This window comes from Colius striatus, chromosome 15 (assembly GCF_028858725.1).
Source record: "Colius striatus isolate bColStr4 chromosome 15, bColStr4.1.hap1, whole genome shotgun sequence".
NCBI classification, from domain to species: Eukaryota; Metazoa; Chordata; class Aves; order Coliiformes; family Coliidae; genus Colius; species Colius striatus.
The window spans coordinates 3,856,845-3,880,123 of NC_084773.1; the positions used below are offsets into that span (position 1 = coordinate 3,856,845).

Sequence of the window (23,279 nt, forward strand, 5' to 3'; positions counted from 1 at the left end):
CAAGTGAGACTGGAAGAATTTGAATACCTAAATTAAAAGCGTTTCAAACAAAAGGTGGTAAGACTCCAAGACTGAGGTACCAGGTATGGAAAAGAATAGATCACGTTTTCATTCCATTTGAGCGTGGACACTGGCAAAACACCGTCCTCAACCTCGGTATCCAATGCAGAGCCACAGCCCACATGGGCGCTGCACCAACACCGTTCTGACAGTGACCTGCAGGTACGCTGTCCTGCAGCCCAGACTGCAGTTGGAGCTCTGCACTTAGGAAACACACAGGGGTTTGTGATTTAACTACATTATAAAAGCCCAGGAGGGGAAAGAAAGTAGAATCCAATTTGCTCCCGATCCAGAAGAAAACTGCGTTTGCCTGCCTGTTAGAGAAACCAGCTGCCATCCTCAACAGCTTTACCAAAGACCAGGGAAGAGAATGACTTGCGCTGCCCGAAGCTATTGCCTGTCCTTATGTACAGCTCACCGGGATCCCTCTGCAAATGCTTCTGGTTTAAAACGTGCATCTCACTACTTCTTGTACAAACACAAACAGGTTTTGAACCGGCATCTCAAACCTCACCTCACAATTGTTTATTTCTTTTTTTAAAAGGCTTCAGAAATGGAAGTTCAACCCGAGAAGGAAAAGCATTTACAGCACAATGAGACTGATGAGGAACGTCAGCTGTAAACCTTCGGTATCTCTGCAAATGAAAGGAACTCCAACCCACGAGCAGATTGTAAATAAAATACACCTTTCAGATAGTTTTACATCTCTTTCCAGCTGGAACTGAAAAGCTGAAATTCAAGGCACTGTACTCCTGCAGGGATTAGTACAATTTTCCAGTTGTCAATTCAAGTACATCGACTTTAAGGACCGCAAGTGTAAAACATCAGAAAGCAACAGAACAAAGTGTCGTCAGCGATGAGAGATGAGCAAATATTGCCATTAACAGACGGACCACCGCACGTGAAACCACCTCACAGCGATGGCTGCCTGCGGCGTATGGCTGTGTGCGTGCCCGCGGGCCTGGCCTCCACCCACCTCCTCCAACACGCCCGGCACCTCCAGCCCCATGGCTCCGGGTGCCGAGCTACGTGAGGCGCAGGCGTGGGCCCAGCGGCGGGGCCGAGGGATGTGGCAGCGCGTGCAGCCGCCAGCGCGGCGAGAACCGCACGGCGCCGAGCGGCGAGAGCCGCACCGCGCACGGGCCACCGGCCGCCCAGTGGCCCCCGAACGTGGGCGCCGGCAAAGCTCCTCCGAGTTGGCACAGAGGCATCAGGGTGGGAGCGGCCGCGGCGGCGCGGGCAGGCCCCGGCAGCGGCAGGGATGGCGAGGCTCCGGGGGCTAACGCTGCGGGCACGGGGCAAGACGCCGGAACAACACACTTTCTCCCCAGTCCCGTTCTTACTGAATTAACCTACAAGAAGAAAGACACAGAAAGCGTTGCTATTGAGCTGCTCCTTTGCCATTAGGCTTTGGGCAGCGCCGGCAGGCCAGGACACGTGGTCACTGTGGCCTTGTTGCCCTGTGGCCACCGGCAGAGGCCTCAGCCTATGGGGCACACAAGGTGACACCACGTCCTCGGAGCTCCAGGGGTAGATTTTCATTTGGGTTTCTCTTTGTGGTGGGTCTGGTTTTTTTAAAGACAAAAAGTGCACAAATTAATAGGAAAGGTTGATACAGGCAGGAGGGGAAAGTTGCTTGAGTACAGTCCTGCCATTTAGGAAGGTGGGGAGCATCACTAAACAAGTGAGAACTGAATGCCACAAAAAGCCATGAAAGACCTGCAACACCCAAAGGGACTCAAGTATTTCTTATGCTTGGTCTTGTGCATGAAAGTAAATAAATTCAAGTAAATGCAGAATGAATCCACATCTCCTACTCTTACAGCCATCCTCAGAACGGGTCTTAGCGCCGGGGAGGCAACACGGTGGGGACACGGCAGGAGCTGCTCCTACCCCGGGGGCTGCCAGAACCCGCTCCAGACATTCCACTAAAGTTCCATTAATGCCCACTTCAATTCTTCAGCTTTTGAATGAGAGGGGCAGAGAAAGAGCCTTCCTTCCTAAGCAAGGGGATGGCAGAGCTTCCCAAATTCCACGGAAACAGTCCGTATCCAAACTGGCTCCCGCTCTCTCTGGGGATGGTGGTGGCAGTCTCTTAGTATGTTATTTACTTCACAGAATTTACAACCTCCTGCCTTGGCTCCCACCAAGCCAGTACCTATTCATGGCCAAAAAAAAAAGAGGAAAAAATGGTATTATTTAAGCCTGGGACTGTCCCATTAATTTAATATTTCCCTTAAACTGATAACATCGGTGTGAAGGTGATAGTTTAGCAGCAAAAAAAATGAATATATGTTTAAGACTATGTGGAAAGCTCACTCGATGTTTCTGATTTGAGTATCTCTTCCAGATGACAAATACAAATGGCAGTGTCATGCTGGGATTTACTGCTTTGGGGCATTAACCTGTGCTCCAAAGCAAGTTTTAGAAAACCATAAAAAATATCTGAAATCTTTCTTCACTGTCTTCAGTTCTAATCTGAAACCAGAACCTGACGCTGAGCATTGAACCAAGAGAAAGAGCTGCTTTGGTGTGATGAACTTCACATTATTAATGTATAGAAATCCACCAAAATTAACAGCAGAAACCAAAGAACAACGAAGAGAGGAAGTGAGGACATTTTTTTAGGACCTGAAGTCTCCTTTAAGCTATTATTAGACCGTTTTAGCATCCTCAAAATGATGGGTTCCACCAAAACAGAGAACTCTGAGCAGCTGCCAAGAGAGGCAGGTACCTAACCAGAACACACCATTTCTACCACAAGCACCAGCTTATACAGTAGCATTTGGAAATGTGTAACGTGGCATTTTAGCAAGTGTCCTTTAGTCCTATTTAAAAAATTTAACTTGAAAAAGCTTATTTTAGAACACTGACAAATCCACCTCTACCCAATTCATGCTTCTCATCTCTTGCTCTCAGCTGAATCACTCTGTGAAGCAGCAGCTGTATTTAAGGCTCAGTATGTGCGACCGGCAATAAAACCACATTGAGCTTCCAAACCGACCGTTACACATGCTCATTAAAACCTGTTAATGCCACGACAGATGCATGGTAATGATTTAAAGGTTTCCTCTACCTTTGCTGCATACTTCAAGGGAGCAAAACACACACTTTAGAAGGCAATAAGACATCTTGCTCTTGTGCCTTCCCCTGGATAGAATTCTCTTGGTCAAAGTCACATTATAACCATCACCTTTTAACCAGATATGCTGACTTGACACCTACTGAGGCCAAAACAACTCAACAAGCACTAGAAGAGTCCTCAGGAACAGACAAAGAGCTCTGGGTTTCGCTGTGAAAGCCATGAGACTACAAGTTGCTTTGTAAAATTCAAAGGGAAGCAGATAGACATTCCTATGGTGCTGAATGAGGTGTGAACCTGTGCTAGGGTCAAAGTCACAGCTGTAAACAGAAGTGGCTCAGCACTGGCATGGGCTGCCCAGAGAGGCTGTGGCTGCCCCATCCCTGGCAGCATTCAAGGGCAGGCTGGATGTGGCTTGGAGTAGCCCGGTCTAAGGGAAGGTGTCACTGCCCATGACAAGGGGTGGAACAGAGTGAACTTTAAGGTCCCTCCCACTCACACCAGTCTGTGAAGCTGAGGTTTCAGCAGAGGTACACTGAAGGAAGGCCCTGAGGTGTGTGGCACAGCCAGATGCCTGGTCAGCAATTAGGGCATTTCACTCCTGAGCACAAGCTGAGGAGGGCTGAAGCTCACAAGTGAAGCTGTGAACCTGTACGTTCTCTTGTCACCAGGAGCTGGACAACTCTGTGCTGACAGGATGGATCTGGTAGCTGTAGCTGCCTGCTCAGGTGCCCTCACCTCCCTTAGCTGTCACCCTGTCATTCTTATGAGTTCATTCAAAAGGTACCAGTTCTGGCACAAGCTGGTGATTCCAAAATGTACATCAACTGCAGCAACACTCTATTGTTGTGGTGACAAGGCTTCAACTTCCACTGCTGCTTCTGGTGTCCTACCCACAGCTCAAAGATATGGGGAGGCAGATTGTTTCCTTTATACTGAAGTTATCTTGGGAATTGAAAACAAGCAGGATAAGATCAGACTCCTGTATCGTGGTGGAGCGACCAATGTTCAGAGATCACTGAAAACCAAAAGATCCTTATAGCCATAGCCTGCAGTCGCAGAGGACCAGCGCTGGGAGTTTGTGTGAAACACTCTAATCTTCCTGCAGGAGTATGAAACAGCAGTGATCTTTTTCCCTTCCCAATTCAATTTTAGACAATGCAACACTAGTCAGGAGCAATTATATGACCCAGCCAACTAGAGATGGCACAACTTCATTTTAATGTTCCAATATCAGTTTACTTCTGTCTGTTCTGCAGCCTGTCTAGACCCCAGCAAAGTCAGCTGCCCAGGCTTTAAACAGGCTGAGAAGGTGGAAGTAGTCTCAAACAATGATTCTAATGAATGCACTGCTAAGTTTACATCTGCCATCACCATGCTAAAAAGTGTCTACTAGAGATGTTTTATGGGCTGTTTTGGGCTTTTTTTTTGGCAGGGAGGCTGGGTTGACATCCTAACATGTGTCCTATGTTATATAGGAAGGAAGGAAATCTCTCTCCTTCTCTTTTCACCTCAATCAGCATCCTCTGTAGAAGCAACATACTGACTGAGCAAACACCTACAGCCATACCTCTGCTCATGCTGCCTCCTCTCCTGCACTTGCCAAACTCTCCCTGCACTAAGAAATCTCTGCCCTGAGGGCTTGTACAAGTCCTCAGTGGGTAGGAACCACCTCTTGCTCCTGCTCCCTCAAATGTCTCCCTTCTGCTGCCAGTTCCTGTTCTCCCAGATAATCACACATACTCATTTCGCAAACAAGAACGATGTATGCACAAAGAACAGACACAAAAACACACGTAAAACTTCCCAAACCCCACTGCACAAACACTATGGTAGTTCAGAAAAAACCCACCAACTGTTCTTTGTACTGTTGTGAAATTCTTTACCTTGTTCTCATGCTTTACCAAGCTCTCAGGCACCACTTTGGTAACGGTCACAGCTCCAGTGCTGTGAAAGTGTATAGCCATGAGTTGTGCTTGACTTCTGGTTTCCCTTTAGAGCAGATGAAGCTGGGTAATTGTGCTGTGAAAGCTGACTCTTAACTGTCACAACCCATTCTAGAAATGCAGGATTTAGGTTCTTTTTCTTCCAGCCATATTTTGATGGCTACCTTCTCAGCATTACTGGCTTTCATCTGCATGGTTCAGCTGCCATTGAAACAATAGTGAAACACAGGGCAGGGTTAGAGCTGGCTGCCAGCACAAGCAGGGCCAGGATGCTAAAACATCTTTTCAGTGACCAGTTTGCCAAAAGCCCAAAGTTACTAGGTGCTAGTGAAGATTTGTGTTTGTGCTCTCCTAAATTCCTGGAAAGCTATTCTGAGGTTCAGGCTGAGAAGACGGCGTTGAATAGCTTCAGACACAGATTCAGCCTGTTTGTTGGTATTCTCCCAATCTGACAGACACAGAAGACAGGGTACAAGGTGCTGATCATCCTCCCACTCTGCTCTTGCACCCATGCCTGTCCCCAGCCTGTTCTGCCTCCCAGGCAGTCAGCTCACTGACACCACCAGGTACCAAACACAGACAGACACGCAGCTATTCCTGCACACATCACTGACTGACACAGACCCACCTGTTCACAGACACAACTTTGTTATGGACTTGAAGCATGTATACAGCTATTTTTTTAGGTCACATTTTTTTCATTAACATCCATGGAGCTACACAACAGTCTGAAGTACAAAAGACATTTCTGGTAAGCCCTTTATTCCCAGGAATCTTCAAGTAATACCATTAACTACACAACATTCAGCGTTCTTTACACACAAGGCAGCTCATATTCCTACAAGTATTGCTTGGCTGGTGGCAACCACAAGTACCTGTGAAAACGGATCATCTCATTATGTCTTCAATATAGATGAGCACAAGAGAAATAACTATTATCAGGCAGTTTTGGCTTCAGTTCTTCCTGCTGTCTCCTATTACATTGAAAACTACTGGTGATGAGGATCTACATGGACTCCCATGTTTAAATAAAACATTTGAAAAGGAACTTTTCAGTGCTCCTGTGACATAACTGGATGCCTGAAGGTTCCCTCACAAACTTCCAACATGGATCAAACAGGATTTGCAGCCAAACTGACAGGTAACTTCCACAGAAACAAAGCAGAATTTGAAGTCTTCCTTTGCATCCCAATTATCTTATTGCTTTCTACACTTCCAGTGATAAAGAGGATGAAAATAAGCCTACTAACCATCTTCTGAGCAGATTTCCAACCTTGCAGAGTAGCCTTCACTTAATTAAAAAAGCGAATGTTGTGTGACCAATAACATGGTCACAATAACGTGGTCACACAGCAAACAATGCACTGATGGTGGTAGAAGCAACTCAGCACCTTGTACTCGGTGCTGGTGAAGCCACACCTCGAATACTGTGTTCAGTTCTGAGCCCCTCACTACAAGAAGGAGACTGAGGTGTTGGAGTGTGTCCAGAGATGGGCAATGAAGCTGGTGAAGGATTTGCAGCACAAGTCTGATGAGGAGCAACTGAGAGAAATGAGGATGTTCAGTCTGGAGAAGAGGAGGCTGAGAGGAGACATGATCCCTCTCTACAACTACCTGAAAGGAGGTTGTAGTGAGGTGGGGGTTAATCTCTTTTTCTGGCAATGAATGACAGGACAGGATGAAATGGGCTCAAGTTGTGCCTGGGGAGGTTGAGGTTGGTCATTAGGAAGAACTTTTTCACTGGGAGGATTGTTAAGCACTGGAACAGGCTGCCCAGGAAGGTGGTGGAGTCACTGTCCCTGGAGATATTCAAGGACACACAGATGAGCTGCCGAGGGACATGGGTTAACTTTGTGACAGGCCTGGCAGTGTGAGGTTAGTGCTGGGCTTGATCTTAAAGGTCTTTTTGAATTGTAATGATTCTGTGATTCTATGATTCAAGGAAAAAAGATAACTCAGGGTGAAAGAGAAGATTTGAAGTTGGCCACACAAGCACCCTGCAAATTAATGACAGGGAGTGGGCAGTAAGAGAAAATAATACATTCAAAGTTGAACAAAACAACTCTAGCCATCACCAAAATGGATTTGTTGCAATTTTCCTTTGTCACGGAGGTTGAAACAAAACCTCAAATACAGAATAAAAAGCAGTCATGAGGTTTAATAGCTTCTTTGTCACACTGTAACACAAGCCCCAGACTTCCACCCCAGAAGGATGCTTGTGGCCCACGTGGGCTGTGTCACGTACACGAGCTCTGTGCGGTGCCAACTCCAGGAGACCTATAACCAAAGGAGCACTGTAGGACAACTCTCATCACTCCTGCTCCTGCTTAAAAACCCCTCAGAGAGGAACCTTTCCATCAAGTGATCTCCAGTGACAATTTAGAAGTGAAGGTATGGATGCTGCCTCCCTCCTGCCCCTCATTTCCCATCATCACACCAATGATCCTAAAACAAAACACCCAGTCTGAAGAGATGAGACAAGCTGCCCTAACAGGTTCCTGCTAGTCTGCCCCAGTAACAGAAAAAGGGATAAAAGAATCAGCACATTTAAAATGTATCTAGCCTTCATCTGCAGCATAAAACCTTACTATAACTTCCTCTGGTGGGCTAGGAAGCTGTTTAGTGCTCCTTAGTCTTTTCTTGCAAAGGCATTTTTTTATTTGACCAAAAGGACAGCGAAAAGATGGTATTAACAGATGGACTGAAGTACAGCCTGAGCTTTATGTGCTCCCTGTTAGAAAGCTGTTTTTCCATCCTTTATCTGATTTCCTGAGGTCTTTTTTTTTTTTGTCTTTTCAAGACCATTTTAAAATGTGGACTCAGTGGTGATTCAGTGCAGGCAGAACATCTCCCCATGTAACACATCCCTCCAAGCACTGATGTTATGGGTCACTTGTCTGGCTGGCCAGACTACGGATCCTTTTTGCCCAATTTCCTTCCTACTCTTTTGGCTATTTTTCTCCCAACATCACGAAGCCCTCACCTCCCTTAACTCCAACTTCCCCTTTACCGTGAACTTCAAAGGCTATAAACAGCAGAAGGACATTCATCTCCCCAAACAACCCTTGTAAAAGTCTTTTAAATCATATCCACTGTTTTCTATCATCTGTGTCATTGCCATGGCCAAAATATCCCAACAATAACCCTGTTAGGAATGTTTGCCATCTACCTCTGCATCTCTCCTACAGCCAGCACAGCCCCACAAGGACCTCATGCACAAACCCCTCCATGCTGAGCCCAGGGCTACAACTGACCACTCTTCCAAGCAACAAGGAAGAGCAGGGAATCCCAGCCTCTCTGTGCTCTTGGTAAATTATATCTAAAGGACTTTAATCAGCCTTGTTAATCCCCTGGAACAACTGTCATGTTCTAGAATGAAACAAACCCTCTAAAAAACAGTGTACTGAGACAAGGACATTCCCATTCCTCCCACAGCGATGCTCTGCTTTCCACAGGCTTTGAAACAGAGACACTGAGACTGCAGAAGGTAAAATTAACCCTCACTTGATGTTAACAGGTGATTTAAATAGCTAAAATAGCCACTCTCTTTACCAGACTTATAATGGGCAGGACACCTCAGCAAGTATCTCGAACTACTGCAGGAATCTGAGAGGAAAGACATTGAGCTGCAAAAAGCACATGAAAAGAGAAGTGACTCGACAGAACAAACTCTCTGCCCTCACCATCGCTTTCTAGAAATCTTCAGTTTGTGTTTATTGGCACCTTCCTTTGACTTATTGGGTGAGAACTAACAGAGTCTTCAGCAGATGCCATGTAACTCCAGAACAGAGTTACTCCAGAAGGATTATTTACTCTCTGGGTTGTGTTCATTTATGGCAAACAAGAATCAACATAAAATTCCTTAATAAATGTGCACATTTATTCTCCCCTTGAAGTCAGTAACCCCACTAACCCAGAGACACCCAAGCAGATGTATTAGGGCAGTTACTGCTCTGACACATCTCACCTCACAAGTAACTACAGAGCTACCACTGCTCCATGCCATTGGGCTTTTTTTTTCTGCTGCATGCCAAAATGGCCATAGTTTACCACCCAGATTCAATTCTCTTGCTTTTAAGGGATTACAAAGCAGTCCACCACTAGCTTTGTTTTCACTATTTCTTTGCATTTAAAATTAATTTCTTTTCCTCTACTTTGGCTCAATTTCCAGCCTTCAGAATAAAAAATGAATCTAGCAAAAAATACTAGTCAAAGAATCATCCAACTGTGAGGAGGAGGAAGAGGTCTGGAAACCCAGACCAGGGTGGGAACGGAATGGTAAACTGGGATCCTGGATACATCTGCAGTGACTTCTGTGCCTGCCTCTGTATCACCACTCAGCCACAAAAGCCAGCACTGACTCCTACATGCTGGTGTATGTCCCAGGCCTTTTTTCCTGCGACTGAAAACAAGAGGGGATGAATGGAGGGGCACTTCCAACTCCCATATTGTTGTAGGTTACTTTCACAACATTTCTGAAGATGGTATTTTTATCAGGTAGAGAGCCTCAAAGATACCCAGTACAACAAGGAAGAGTCAGAAACACAACCAGCTGTCCCCTGTCTCAGCTCATTCCTCACGCTGCTGCCACTAAAACAAAAGGCTCGCTACCCCCGAGTCACAGCCCAGCCACAGCTCTGCCTAGGGAAGATTCATATCAAACAGCAAAAAGGAGAAAACGTTAGGAATGGTTAAAACTTGAGTTGAGCAACACGTGGTTAAAGGTGTGAGTATTGCTGTGTATCGCTGCGGAGAAGCAGTTTGCAATTGAAAAATAGACTTGTTTTAAAGCTCATATACCCCTCCAATTATTCCAAAAGACACTTAAAAAAAGATCTGGTTTAGTACTTAATGTCAAGAGATGGACATTTATAGGAAGCATCTATCTGAAGCAACTTTAGTTTCTGTCCTCCTCCAAATCTGAGTTCTGCAAAGGCTTTCAGACACATAGCAAAAGGTACGTCCTTCAAGGAGTGCCACTTACTCCACACGTCTCACTCTGTGTTTGCATGGGATTAGCCTTTGGCTCCATGTCTTGCCTTTTTTGGTTCTGCTTCAGTTGGTTTAAGGAAGGTTTTGTCTGTGCAGCTCCAACAGTTTTGCTTGTCCACTGGTCAACCAGCTTGTGAAGGTCATCTGTGAAGGTCCCTTTCTTGTTGTTGCTGTTGTTGGCCTGAACCTGCAGGGTTGATTGCGGGACGGGCTCAGGGCATGTTACGAGACTGTTTGTCGAGGATCCTGGAAAACCACACACAAAGAAAGTTGATGATGGCATCTCTGCTTTGCCACTTTGCTGCTCAGTTTCTCATCTACTGCAATTCAAATGGCAGCTTTTCTGACCTTTAACCCTCCCCCCTCCTTTCTACAGAACACCTTTGCTTAAAGAAATGGTCCAAGTCCAATGCGTTCCTATTTCCTACCCCATTCTGTTACCTCCGACACTATCTGTCGTGCCCAGGACTTCTCTCTAGATGAAATTAACAACTCAGAGAGAAGTAACAAACACAGTCCCTGCAACACTGACATCCTAAGGCTTACAGAGTCTCTCCAGAGGAGACCGACAGGAGAGGGTGGGAGGCAGGATGCGTGCCTTAGTTAAACTGTGTGCATTAAGAAACAAATTTATCATTTGTTTTGCTGGCATAAGTTTACTGTCCTCCTGGAAAAACATAATTAGGTTATATTTAGGTTACAAGGAGGGCTGGGTGCTAGACCTCAAAGGCCCTGGGAATCCAAAATCTCTCTTTAGGATTTTAGGGCTGTTTACTCTGCCATCTGTGTTATTTTATGGGAAAGAAAAATCCCATCAGGACCACAAATGTACAGAAGAAAGAGGAAAGAGGAGGACGTAAATGGGTGTGTCAGTTTTGAAGATAAAGATAAAGGAGCTTTCAGTATAGATAAAAGCAGACAGGAGGTGTATTGGCAGATCTCAGATCTCATTTGATACCTTCCCTTATTTCTAGAAGAACTAGGGGGAAAAAAAAATTGTCCTCTTCCTGTGTTGGTCACTACAAGCCTGACACAGCAAGATCAGCAGGAGCAGCAGCTGAAAGTGCCTCAATTTGACATAAGCAGAAAATACAAAGTAACTTTTCCCCTGCCGTATTTGATATAGCTGAAGATTTGAAATCGAGACCATCTCTCCAAGCAAAAAGTTCATAGAACTGTAGCAAAATTATTATATAAGCAAACACGAACATTCAGTCTTCTTTTTCCTGTTAATCAGTGACCAGCCAATGAAACCCAGTCAGCTAATTAGTCCCCCGGTTACGTAAAATACGTTAATAACCTTTAAATGATCATGCATTCAACCTGCAACATAACTTCTGAGTGAAAACTGCTCATTTCCTTTTCCTTTGCTTGGGGGAAAGGGACTAGTGAGAAAAACAAGTATTTTGACAGGAATGCTCTTCAATTAGTGTTTAATAGTTCATGCAGCTCAAGGGGAAGGAGACTGCTTTAAGCTATCAATTCCTCCAGCAGAGAACTGCAGTCATATAAAGGTGTGTATTTCAGGAAGACAAACACTGAATCTGGTTTTCTTGCTGCATGCGTGCACAGTCTCACACACACACACACACACACACAGAATCAATACCACAACTGTCTTGCAGCATGCGTGGTTCCCAAGACATCACAGCACATGCATTACTACGAAAGTATCACAATTTATACGGTCTAATCTCATATCAGTATTAAGTGCATCAGCTCCACTTGCTAAACAACTAGCTTTTAGTACAAATATAAGCAAAAAAAACATCCCATGCCATGAAGGAAATACTGAGAAACAAAAATGGGATAGTTACTACTACTGTGATCTTTGCCTAGACATAGTCGTTTCAAGGTGGACCCTACAAGGTAAAACAATACAAGACACACAGAATTAGGTAAGACTAAACACAACAAATCTGACGGACAAGCTTCTGTACTTTTAAGCAATCAAAAAGTAGTTATTATGCGAGAAAGGACAGACAAAGTCAGCAGTTCAGGTGAGTAAGGGAAGTCTAAATAACTGGAGAGCTCAAACCTTTCTTAATGTGCAGCCATTCAGAAGCTTTGAGAAGTACAATAGCATGCCAAAAGCACGGTCCCATGACTTAAAGAGACAGCTGTTTGGTTTTTTTGGTGGTTTGGTTTGGTTTTGTGGCATTTTTGTCTTTTGGGGTTGTTTTTTTTTCTTTTTCCAATTGCCTTGGCTTCCTAATACGTTTTGTTTCCTACTCTATTTATGCAGGAAATGATGTCAATTCAGTTTGTGATAGGAGGCCAAAAATGCTTTCAGGAACGAGTCAAGCTAGTCTGGCTGCAAAGACAAACTGTAAAGCAACGATAAAAGTCCTGTTTTACAAGTCCAAAAAGATACATTGTTCTGCAGGTCTGAGGCCAATTGTTTCCAAATACTTTATTAGTAGGATTTGTGTCTAAATGTGAGATTCTGAACTTCAATTGAAAGTAAATGTGAATGAGTTTCCCTTATGCCTTGTCTGAGTGCAGAAAAAGAATCCAGCAGTGATTCAGTTTGCATTTAACCAAACTACATGGTTTAATTACCATTCATCTTGTTCCGTCCTTCATCATGATTTTACATATTCTGTTGAACAGTTAGAGTGCCAGAAGTGTACCAAGGACCCTACTTGACTGTCAGATCTTGCCAGACATAAGCACCGTTTCTCTTTGAGTGCCAAATTTCCTGAAAGGTATTTTGGACTTGGTAAGAAGAGTATCATTATGGTAAGGGAGGAGATGAACATCTGACATGGGGCATGGCAAGTTTATTGTGAAGAAGCACTTGAAAACATGAGCAAAATCAGAGAGTGGGGCAAAAAGCAAGATACAGAATGGGTGTGCTTTTTCTCTACAGCATATTGGTGTAGCTATTATAAGTTACTGTGCCAGAAATGCAGCTTTAAACTCAGAGATTGCAGGTCAAGGTCGACACAGGCTCTGTGTGGGGCTTCAAAGGTGAAAGGAAAGACATCAGTCAGAGACTGAGGAAGAGAAAGTAAAGACAAGGCAGGAAAAAAAGGGAGAAGAAATGTTTGTGCTTTGATATGGGTTGCATGAGGAGGAATAGAAGGATTGCTTTGAAAGATTTTCACGTTATTTCATACAGTTTAATGAGGTTTCTATTCCAGGAAAATCAGAAGGACATGACTACAGCAATATCTTATGCAAGCATGACCGAGTTTAGTTTCTCATCTCAAAGCCTAGATAACAAAGACCAGTCACATTCACAACTCAGCAAGCTGTGTTGTATTTCCCATTCTTCCCCCCACTCTTTTCCCTCAGATAGACCTTACCTTGCCTGTCCCAAAGTTAGCTAGCAACTCCCATTATGGAAACATCAGTGGCAGCAATACTAGAAAGCTATTTTCTTCACTATCCTGCAGCACTTCTGTGTGTGGCAATAGGTAGTATTCGGCACAAGATATATGCAAATAAAATGCAACTGCCTGTGAAATATAAAGGCAGGCAGCTGACTGCAGGATGTGCTGGAAGGCAGGTAAAAAGTTTAATGGCCAAACCCAAAACCAGGCACAGGTTTGGACACTCTGGGCATTGTCAGACCTGGGTCCTGCACTTGTGGGGCAGTGACAGAGAACAGTGACACCAGAGAGAGTCACACAGTACCCAAGGGCTGGAGCTTCCATTAAGGAAAACAACTTCAGGAGAGTCAATGATCAAAAGCAGGGCTGTTTCTCCCAAACTGCATCACTCCAGCATGCTGCCTGGGAGACCAGAAACATTATCTAAGTGTTGATATTGCCTGGAGCAGGGACTGACAATCATTTGCTACAATTGGTTTTAAATTAAAATTCAATTTAAAAGGCACTTGGTAAATCTAATTCACCAGATTAATTGAATTACTTCTGAACTGCAGGTGTTTAATAGCTCTAAAGTTAAGAAGAGTCATAATCCAGATTTCATCTAAGACTGCAAAAGTGCATCAGTGTTTTATCTCCAATTCCAGATTTCTTATCTGAGAAATTAAGTAGCTATTATATCATGCAGGACAGAAATAAAAAAACCACTGTCCTGTATTTGTACTTTTAACAGCTGCCAAAAAGTTTGAAGGCTAAAACAAAACTGAAATGGCAATAAAACGTTAGACCATTTCCATAATCACATGTGCACATACAACAGGTTAATTACTACAGACCTGACAAAAGTCACTTTACACAAGATTACCAGTCTAAGCCAAATAGAGCTTTTGAAAATTCCACTCATGATCAGCACAAATTCTTCCCTAAGACACCCTTGCAATCTGACTCAGGCAAGGGGCTCAGCCTCAAATTATGCTGAAGCCCGTTAAAAATATTTTATTCCATAAAACTACACAGCACGAGTCAATGTTAGACATAGGGCACAGATCAAAAAGCAGTTCTTGGAAAACACTGTGAAAGTTTGATGGGTCTTATAATCAGGGCAAGACACCTGTAAAGTTATCTTTAATGCATCTGAACATTTCTTTTTAAAAGGGTGCTGCCAATTTGCCTAATGCAGTCCAGACCTCACACTGGAACAGCCAAGCTCCCCAAAGGACCGTTTTCCTTTAATCAAATGTACAGATTCAGACAATTTCTGAATATCCAACACAACTTTCCCTAACAGCTCTCAAACAGACAAAGAAACCCCAGGGAAACCTCCATCTGTGGAACGGCCCCGGGCTCCTGAGGTGCCCCACTGTGGGATGGCTGTAGCCCAGTCCTGTGACACAACACCCACTCGTCCCACAGGGCAAGCATCCCTGATCCTGCACCAGCACACAGCACATGCTCAGCACCCACTGCAAACGTCTGGCCCTGCCTGCTAGGACAGCCTGCATCCCTTCTACCGGGGGAGGAGCACCAGCTGCCATTCACAGAGTCCCAGAATGGTGGGAGTTGGAAGGGCTCTCCGGAGCATATCCAGTCCAATCCCCTGATGAAGCAGGTTCCCCTCGATCAGAGGGCACAGGAACGTGTCCAGGTGGGTTTGAAAACCTACCAGGAAGGAGCCTCCACACCCTCCCTGGGCAGCCTGGGTCAGGGCTCCCTCACCTCAGCACCAAAGAAATCTCACATTCAAGTGGAACTTTTTGTGTTCCAGCTTGTGCCTGTTTCCCCTTGTCCTGTCACTGGATACTGCAGAAAAGAGACTGGTCCCATCCTCTTGACATCCACCCTTTAGGTATTTATAAGTGCTGATGAGCTCCCCCAGCAGCGTTCTCTTCTCCAGGCTGAACAGGTCCCACAGCCTTTCCTCATAAGGAAAATGCTCCAGTCCCCTCAGCATCTTGGTGGCCCTGTGCTGGCCTCTCTCCAGCAGTTCCCTGTCCCTCTTGAGTTTGGGAGCCCAGAACTCGACACAGGACTGCAGGTGAGGCCTCAACCAGGGCAGAGTACAGGGGGAGGAGAACCTCCCTCAATCTGCTGCCCACACTTTTGTCAGTGCACTCCAGGATGCCACTGGCCTTCTTCACCACAAGGGAACGTTACTGGCTCCTCTTCCCATTGTCATCAAATGGTTTGGGTTGGAAAGGATCTTAAAGATCATCTCATGCCAACCCCCTGCTATGGGCAGAGACACTTTTCACTATACCAGGTTACTTCAAGCCCCATCCAACCTGGCCACTATTTTTCCTGAGGTCCATGGTCACAGCTGCTCTGGAGATTGGCTGGACAGGACCACCAGCCCCACGTCCTGCCAGCAGCAGCATTCCCAGCCTCGGCTGCCCTTGAGGAGCCATGGGACCACATGCAGCCCTACCTTCACCCTTTCACACACACACATGCTACCAATCTGTTGTACTCACTGGGAAAACAAGCTAAAATCACCCCCTATCTCCACCAAAACCTACTAGCAATTCTGTTGTGGGAAACCGTCTACCAGCTCAAGTGACAGTAGCACCTGAAACTATGTTGCTCTCTCTGGACAACAGGGGCTGCAGAGGGATGTCTCAGGGTTAAGTGCCTGAAGCTCAAGTCCATCTCCTCCTACGACTCACAACTGAGGGAGTGAAAACCTCCTCTCTGAAACCGAGAAGGGAGCATATGGGCTGAGAGCAGAAAGCACTTAGTCACGTCGAGTTATTTAAGCACTGGGAAACTTCGTGATTGGAAGCATTTGCATATTCCCTCGGTTTCATTCACAATATCCATGCACCCAAACATTTTTAATATGCAGGTTTTTAATTGCCATCTCCCAGTCTTTTTTGCATCCCACTTGAATAGTAATTCTATGAGAGATCAATGAAAGGACTTCTGGGAATTACATGTGCACAAGAAAGAAACTACAAGTATCCTTTCCAATACCAAACGGGACAATTTGTGAACAGAGAATTCCCTTCAGGTTCTTAGAAAAAGAAAAATCCCTGAATGCAAATTGTCTCTCAACTTCAACAGCAGGCAAAAACTTGCACGGTGTTAAATTCAGTCTGCCGAGCAGTAAACATCAGTTGTCAAGAACCCGAGTGCTTGGACTTTTAGGGATCTCAAACAACACCAAAAAAAATATTAAAAATGATGTTTTAAAATGTTGTTTATTCATCAAATTAAGAGGAGTGTATCTGAGTGGTCTCGTGCCTTTGATCTGTACCACTTGGATAATGATGAGCGATGCAGAACTCCTGCGGGAGATCTGATATTAATGCAAACGAACAGTTAGTTAACCAAACATTTTCTCGAGAAGCATCATTAGCCTTTCTAATGTCATATGTAAGTGGCCTATAGTACCTGTTCAGCACAACATATCTTTATTGTACAAGCAAAATCCGTTTGCCTGAAAAGCAGCATATATGATTGGGTAAAAAGTCTGCAATTTTTTAATGAGTATCATTTGATATCATTTGGTTGAGTCGCCAATTACTTTCAAAGTCATACAAATAGGGTACAAATAGCAGGTGCACAATCATTTGAAACAAAAAATACTGGATCCTAGCAATCCATTTCCAAGTTATCATCTGAAAATCTGATAGTGCTTTTTACTTATTTATGCTTTGATGAACTGCTAATTGACTTCATCTCTGAGGTCACATAAGGTCATAAGAAAATAAACTGAGTAAAGTGCTTCAGCCAGATCAGCTTACGCCAAAAAAAAGTTGGTGGTCCTCCCACTTGGAGTAACCAGATCTTCCTACTGCTTAGGAGTATGTAAAAAATTGCTCACTTGAAGTAACCAGAGTGAGTGCATGGGGAAAAGCCCTCCTAGAACAGAGATTTTGAAAGAACTAGCTGGAGCACTGTCTTCTCAGCATTTCCACATGCAAAGAGCGGGGTGGGGGGAAAACCAAAGAAAACAGAGTGGATATAAACAGTACTGTATATCGTGTTAATACAGCCCTTGTATGGAAGTTATACCCTTCAGTGACCTTCTAGTATTGTATCAGCTTGCTACATGCATGTCTTCATAGTCCAAACATGTGTGAAAGAGACCATTCGTCTACAGAAGGATGGATTTCTTTTGGTTGTCGCTGGAACCGGGACAGCAGACATGTATATTTGCCACATTGCAAATAAAATTACTTCAACAGAAATCACATAAAGTACAAAAGCTTTGATAAGTCCAGGGTAAAATTTACCATAAGGCTTTATAATAAATGATGAGATCTTCCACACATGCTTTTGGTGCCCAGGCATGAGCCAAAAGCAGTGCAAAAAAAGCTTTCATATGAAAAAACAATATAAATAAGGTGTGTTCATGATGATTATTTAAAAGAAAGATAAAAAGAAAGAAAAGATGGTTCAGAAAAAGGGGCATCCTGCCAAACATATTAGAGATATAAAACATGGAATTGGAAAAAGGGGGTAAAAGAAAGATGGACTGTGATAAAATACAAAAGAACAAATACAAACAGATGGACAAAGACACAGGTCCACTGAGGAATCTGGTACGAGGTTTGCTACTAGATTTATAGGTCACTCTCTCAGACGTTTGGTGGAAAACCGTCCAGCCTGCAAATGAATATAAAGGGAAGAAAACAAAGACACTTATAAAGTACAAGTAGCTGTGATCAGATGTCCTATACCATCAGTCAAATCAGCTTTGTTAGTTAAACATCCACATCTCCATTTTTACTTTGCCAAAGAGGAGTAAGTTAATTGACCATACACAAAGGATGCAATAACAGCAGAAGAGAACAGATAGATATTTTGCAGATTAGTTTGGCAGGATGTGCAATGAGAGGAAGGTATTTTAATCATCATTATAACTTCCAATATGCATGGCAACAAGATCAGTCAAAGCCTACGGAGCTGTGCAATACACAGGAGTATCAGAGGTCAGGATGGGGGAACACAGCCAATCTACAGTCATTTAGCTGGGACTCCAAACTCATGCACAAAGTTAACCCTTAGATAAAAGAAACATAACTTGGTTCTCTGGGTTTGGTTTTCTCTTATTTTCTTTTTTGTTGTTGTTGTTGTTGTTCCTTTTTTTTTAACCCCCTCACACCCAAGACAGTTTGATATAATGATGACCTCTGGGTCTACCAGTATCAAGGGGCTAAAAAAGACCCCACCTAAAATGAACCAAAGGAAATAATCTTCTATTATCTTTGTGTTTTCCTTTTTTCCCTCAGAAATTTGTAAGGCAGACCCAGAAAAGGTGTAAGTATAAAGCAAAGCATCGGTGGCAAAAAGGTGTTTCCTTCCTTAAAACCAGCACGCCTTCTTGAGCATTGACTCTTTACACTCGGTAAGATGCTTTACTTTTGCTCTTCTGACAATACTGCAACGATCTTTCTAAACATGAGTAATTTGGATGGTCAAAGGTTCATGTCCCCATATCACTAGAAGTGAAATCCACTCCTAAAAAGTTCAAGCATAAGGGAAGCGAACTAATTTTAGCATGTGCTGGAAGACGTGCCCAACAGCTGCTACGAAAGAATCACCTTGGCCAGAGCTCGCGTTCACGTCACCTCCTTCGGGACCTAAGCCGGAGCAGATGTCAGAGGACAGAGAGGCTTTGACAGAGCACGGCTGCTGCGTTTGAACAGCCTTCCCAAAGGTGGCTGGTGCTGAGGGGGTTGCTGCTGCTGCTGCTGCTTCGGGGGATCCAGGCTGCGGTTTAGTTGCTTCTTTGTGGGGTGAGTCTTTAGAGTCTGAAAGATTACCTGAAAGAGCAAACAAACAACACACATGCAACAGCATAAACATCCCCTCCTGGAAAGAGCTGTCGCTTTGCAACCAAGAGGAACAGGGAGTTACAGTTCTGAAGTACCACATGAAGCATAGCCTTTATGGACAACTTGCACCAGAAAAGAGCCTCCACGTCCTGTCGCTGACCCAGAGAATCCAGGAGTTTGCCTTTCACAGCTTCTTTCCTGTGACTCTGGGGGAGGTCAGAGTTGGGGCCTCCCAAGGAGTGCAGCTAAAACACAGCCAGAGCTGCAGGAGCACCCAGGCAGAGGGATGGATGCACGGTGCAGTTGGGCAGAACGTGCAGGGTTGCTCTCGGTGTGAAAGGTAAAAGCAGGCAAACAGAGGGAAAGAAAAAGCTGCTGAAAAGGCATGAGGAACTTTTTATTTATAGCTATCTATATATAGACAGATACATGTCTATATATAAATATCTGTATTTATACATCTCTCTCTGGCAAAGAGGCTTTACTACCAGAATAATTTTGTAATCATTTGTAACATGGAATTATCAGCAAATGCACTCAGCAGTGGAAATGACAACTACAGCAGTAACTGTATTATGAAGTGCCGGTCCTTGATCCCTGAGAAGGCCAAAACATGAGGAATCTATGTTGTCAAAGGTGAGAAAGCTCAGGCATGAACTTTACACAGTGCCTCAAAAGACTAGAAAATAAACCAGAAGACACGCATAAAGGAAAGCATGCACCAAAGAAGCAGTCTGACACAGCAGACTTCTGGTCTTCAATTGAAAGTGATATGGAAAAAATAAAGGAGAAATGGGCCATTTTATGTAGAAATAAGCTTAAATTCTTTGGACTAGAGTACATTGATATCAGTCAAGATCCATGAGTGGATAGAGATATGGATTCTGCAAGTAGATAGAGGAAAAAATGGTAAGAGAGAATCTAGGAACAATCTGGAAAATGAATGGACACAGGTAGCAGACACTCAGAGCACCTCAGCACCAGGAAAGGAAGTAAAACCTACACGGCGTCAGCCTGGCACTGAACAGCCCTTCAGTTCCCCTAGGCAACAATCCCAAGATTCAAGAACATCTTGCCTCTGAATAGCTTTGCTTTTCCTGTCTCAGTTCAAATGCGTAACCAAAAACAAAACCCAGAAAAACGCTCTGTCTATAATTAAGAACAATGCAATGAAATTCAAAGTGCACCTCTCATGCAGTGACTTTGAAAACAGGAGCTACCAAGTTTGAAATGCAAGATTAACGCTGGAAGTGCTGCTGCTACTCCTCTAAATAAAAGCATGAACTAAGTTGAATAAAAATTATTCATACTCTAATCTCCATTTTGTTGAAGAAATAGGTACTGGGGTACACTAACGTTTCCCAGTTGAATTCCTTCTTCATCCTTTCCAAAGAGACAATGACTCAAGACTATAGTACTGTTTGAAAAATCTGAAACTGCTCCAGATGGTCAAAGCATCCATGATGGTTTTGTACCTTTTTACCCCCCATCCTTTGGGGGAGCAAATGCAATCCAATCTTATTTACATGGCATCTTGTAGGAAAAAATAAACAACAGCAAGATACAGCACATAATCAATAGAGGATAACAGCACCTAAGAAGTGAATACAAACATCAATAAATTGCATTTGGGGAAAGGATGAGAAAACAGAACTAGGCTGTGTTCCAAATCTGAGTGGAACATTGCTCCTCTGCCAAGCAGTGTCAGCGATGCAGAGAAGGGCTGCACAGCTCAGCCCTGGCAGCTGTGCTGAGCCAGTCCCAGGGGCTGCCTGCTGCCAAGGCAGCTCTCAGCAGCATGCAAACCTGAGCCATGGCACTGAAAACCACAACCATTCTTTCCTGCAGCCAACGCAGTCACGTGGACAAACTACAGCGGCCCCAACCAACAGGCACGTACGACCCGCTGTACCTACTTGTGCTTGATGTCCCACTCCTGAGCTGCTGGACCAGAGGGTTTAACAGTTTTCCACCTTTCAACTTATTTTTGCTGGTTCTTCGGCGCCGGCCGCTTGGTGGGGCTGAGTGAAGGAACCCCAGGTTGGGAGGAAGGGGTTTCCCTAACCGAATGTACAGTGCCTCTATCTCATTCTTCTGCTGGGTCTGAAGTTCAGCAATTTCTTTCATATGCCTAAACACAGAAAAAGAACTCTGCTAGTGCTGTATGTGATAAAGCAACACATTCTGACAGCATAATTAGTTATTAAAAACAAAATAGTCTTGAGTTATAAAAGAATCATCTGCATGTTATAAATCATCTGCATGAGTTATAAAAGAATCAAAGCATGTGAAGTTCCACGTCTAGTGGAAGGCGCCTCCACCCACAGCAGGAAGGATGGACTACACCTTTAAAGGCCCCTTCCAACCCAAACCTCTCTATGCTTCAAAGTTATAACAAACCTGTGGTGATTGACTTCTCAAATATTCATTTATTAAGACAGAATCCTAGACAGCTAAAAATATTTTCAACACCCTCAGTAAAAACAACTGGTTTTGCCATGAGATCTGACAGGAACTCCCAACATTCCAGAATTCCTCTCTTCAAAAAGCTTAATTCTCGAGACATAAACATCAGTTTGAAAAACACAAACAAAAGTTGTTCCCACAAAAAAACCCCACTCTTAACATATGAAATATTACCTTACTGATAACACAGATTTCATGATACCATGAAGTCAGTTTAAAGGTTTTGAATTACTGCAGTTCTGTCTTTTAAATAAAACATTCACCATCTGCAGTCAGTAAAATCATTACACCTCAAGATAAAATTTAACACAACTCATGGGATAAACCAGCATCTAGTGCTGGTTTGTACCTATCACCTGCCAGGAATGACACACTAGACTTCTGCCAGCCTCCTGCCAAGGCTGGGCTGATGGCTGGTAAGAGATCTGAGGAGAGGCAAGGTGAGGGCCTGCAAAAGCATCTCCAGGAATGGTGACAGGTCTGTTGACCTGACAGTCTCAATCACCCTTCCAGAGGAGGGTAGAGGAGAACCACCACCAGAGCAGCTGTCTACACAGGAACCCAGATTGTTTTGATGGTGCCCTGCATAGTGTCCATACAGGAAACCACCACCACGTGTCACAGGTGCTTTTGCTTGCTGCCATGACAAAGCTTTTGGGTAAAGAAATTGGATAGCACAGCAGAAACACTTCAGGGCTTCACGATATAGTTACTGAATTACTCTTCTCAATGGAATTGACAAATACAGTGATGCAGAAAGGGAAGCACTGTGACATCTGAGGGACAGTCCCATCAATGCCTAATTTGCCTATATCCAGTTTACTCATGACAGCTACGAAAACCACACGCGTGCTCACCATGCACAGTGATGCTGTCCAGGTGGCTCAGCCCCAGCTTCCCTAGCATGGCTTGCAAACCCAACTTACTTTTCTCTCAGGTTCTGCAGTTCTTTCTTCATATCTGCATCCTCAAATTCCGAGTCGTTGTCGCTGCTCATGTACGACGACTGCGAGTGGAAAGATGTGATGTTGATGGTGGGAATCTTTGTTCCCTGCCCGTTGGGCGAGTCGCGGCCCGGCAAGCTCCCTTTGCCTGATCTTTGCAGAAAAGCAGCTGCTTTTTTAATCAAGTCAGTGGCTGCACTACTGCTTGGGGGTGAGAGCTGGGCAGCAGCGGCTGCCTGACGATGGCAAGGCTCATCCGCAGAGTCGCTCGAGCCCTGGTCACAGAGGACATCGACGGAAGAGGCCGTTTGCACCCGCCTGACGGCTGCCTTCAGATCAGGGCTGGAAGGCAGCTCGTCCAAATAGACGTCTGGGGGAGCTGAGAACCTCAAGCAGTGTGGTGCTGCTAAAGTTAACTCATCCTGCGTGCTGATGACTGAAAACCTGCCAATGGTTTTGGCTGGTGTACCGCTATCGTGAGCTTCAGCCTGTTTCCCACAGGAACCAGAGTCTGGAGAGTCATCCCTTCGAATGTTATTTATCACCCCATCTGCTGCAGAGAGCTGTGTTACATGGTCTGTGTGTGCAGACGAAGACATAGTCTTTGCCTTCTCGCTCCTTTTAGAAGTTTCCATCTGTTTAGTTATGCCTGATGATGTAGGTGCAACCTAGAG

At 44.4% G+C, this 23,279-nt stretch overlaps 1 protein-coding gene across 1 annotated transcript in view; it reads right to left on the minus strand.

Moving 5' to 3' along the window:
* Nucleotides 1-1,085: 1,085 nt before the first annotated feature.
* WNK2 (WNK lysine deficient protein kinase 2) overlaps nucleotides 1,086-23,279 on the minus strand; it is a 110,091-nt gene continuing 87,897 nt past the window's right edge. Inside the window, exons 22-28 of the mRNA XM_062008697.1 lie at nucleotides 22,588-23,273; nucleotides 21,112-21,326; nucleotides 18,962-19,183; nucleotides 17,925-18,023; nucleotides 11,898-11,942; nucleotides 10,073-10,326; nucleotides 1,086-1,412 (exon numbers count right to left, since the gene is read on the minus strand). Of these exons, the coding sequence (XP_061864681.1) occupies nucleotides 1,086-1,412; nucleotides 10,073-10,326; nucleotides 11,898-11,942; nucleotides 17,925-18,023; nucleotides 18,962-19,183; nucleotides 21,112-21,326; nucleotides 22,588-23,273 (1,848 nt within the window). The remainder of the gene's footprint in view (nucleotides 1,413-10,072; nucleotides 10,327-11,897; nucleotides 11,943-17,924; nucleotides 18,024-18,961; nucleotides 19,184-21,111; nucleotides 21,327-22,587; nucleotides 23,274-23,279) is intronic.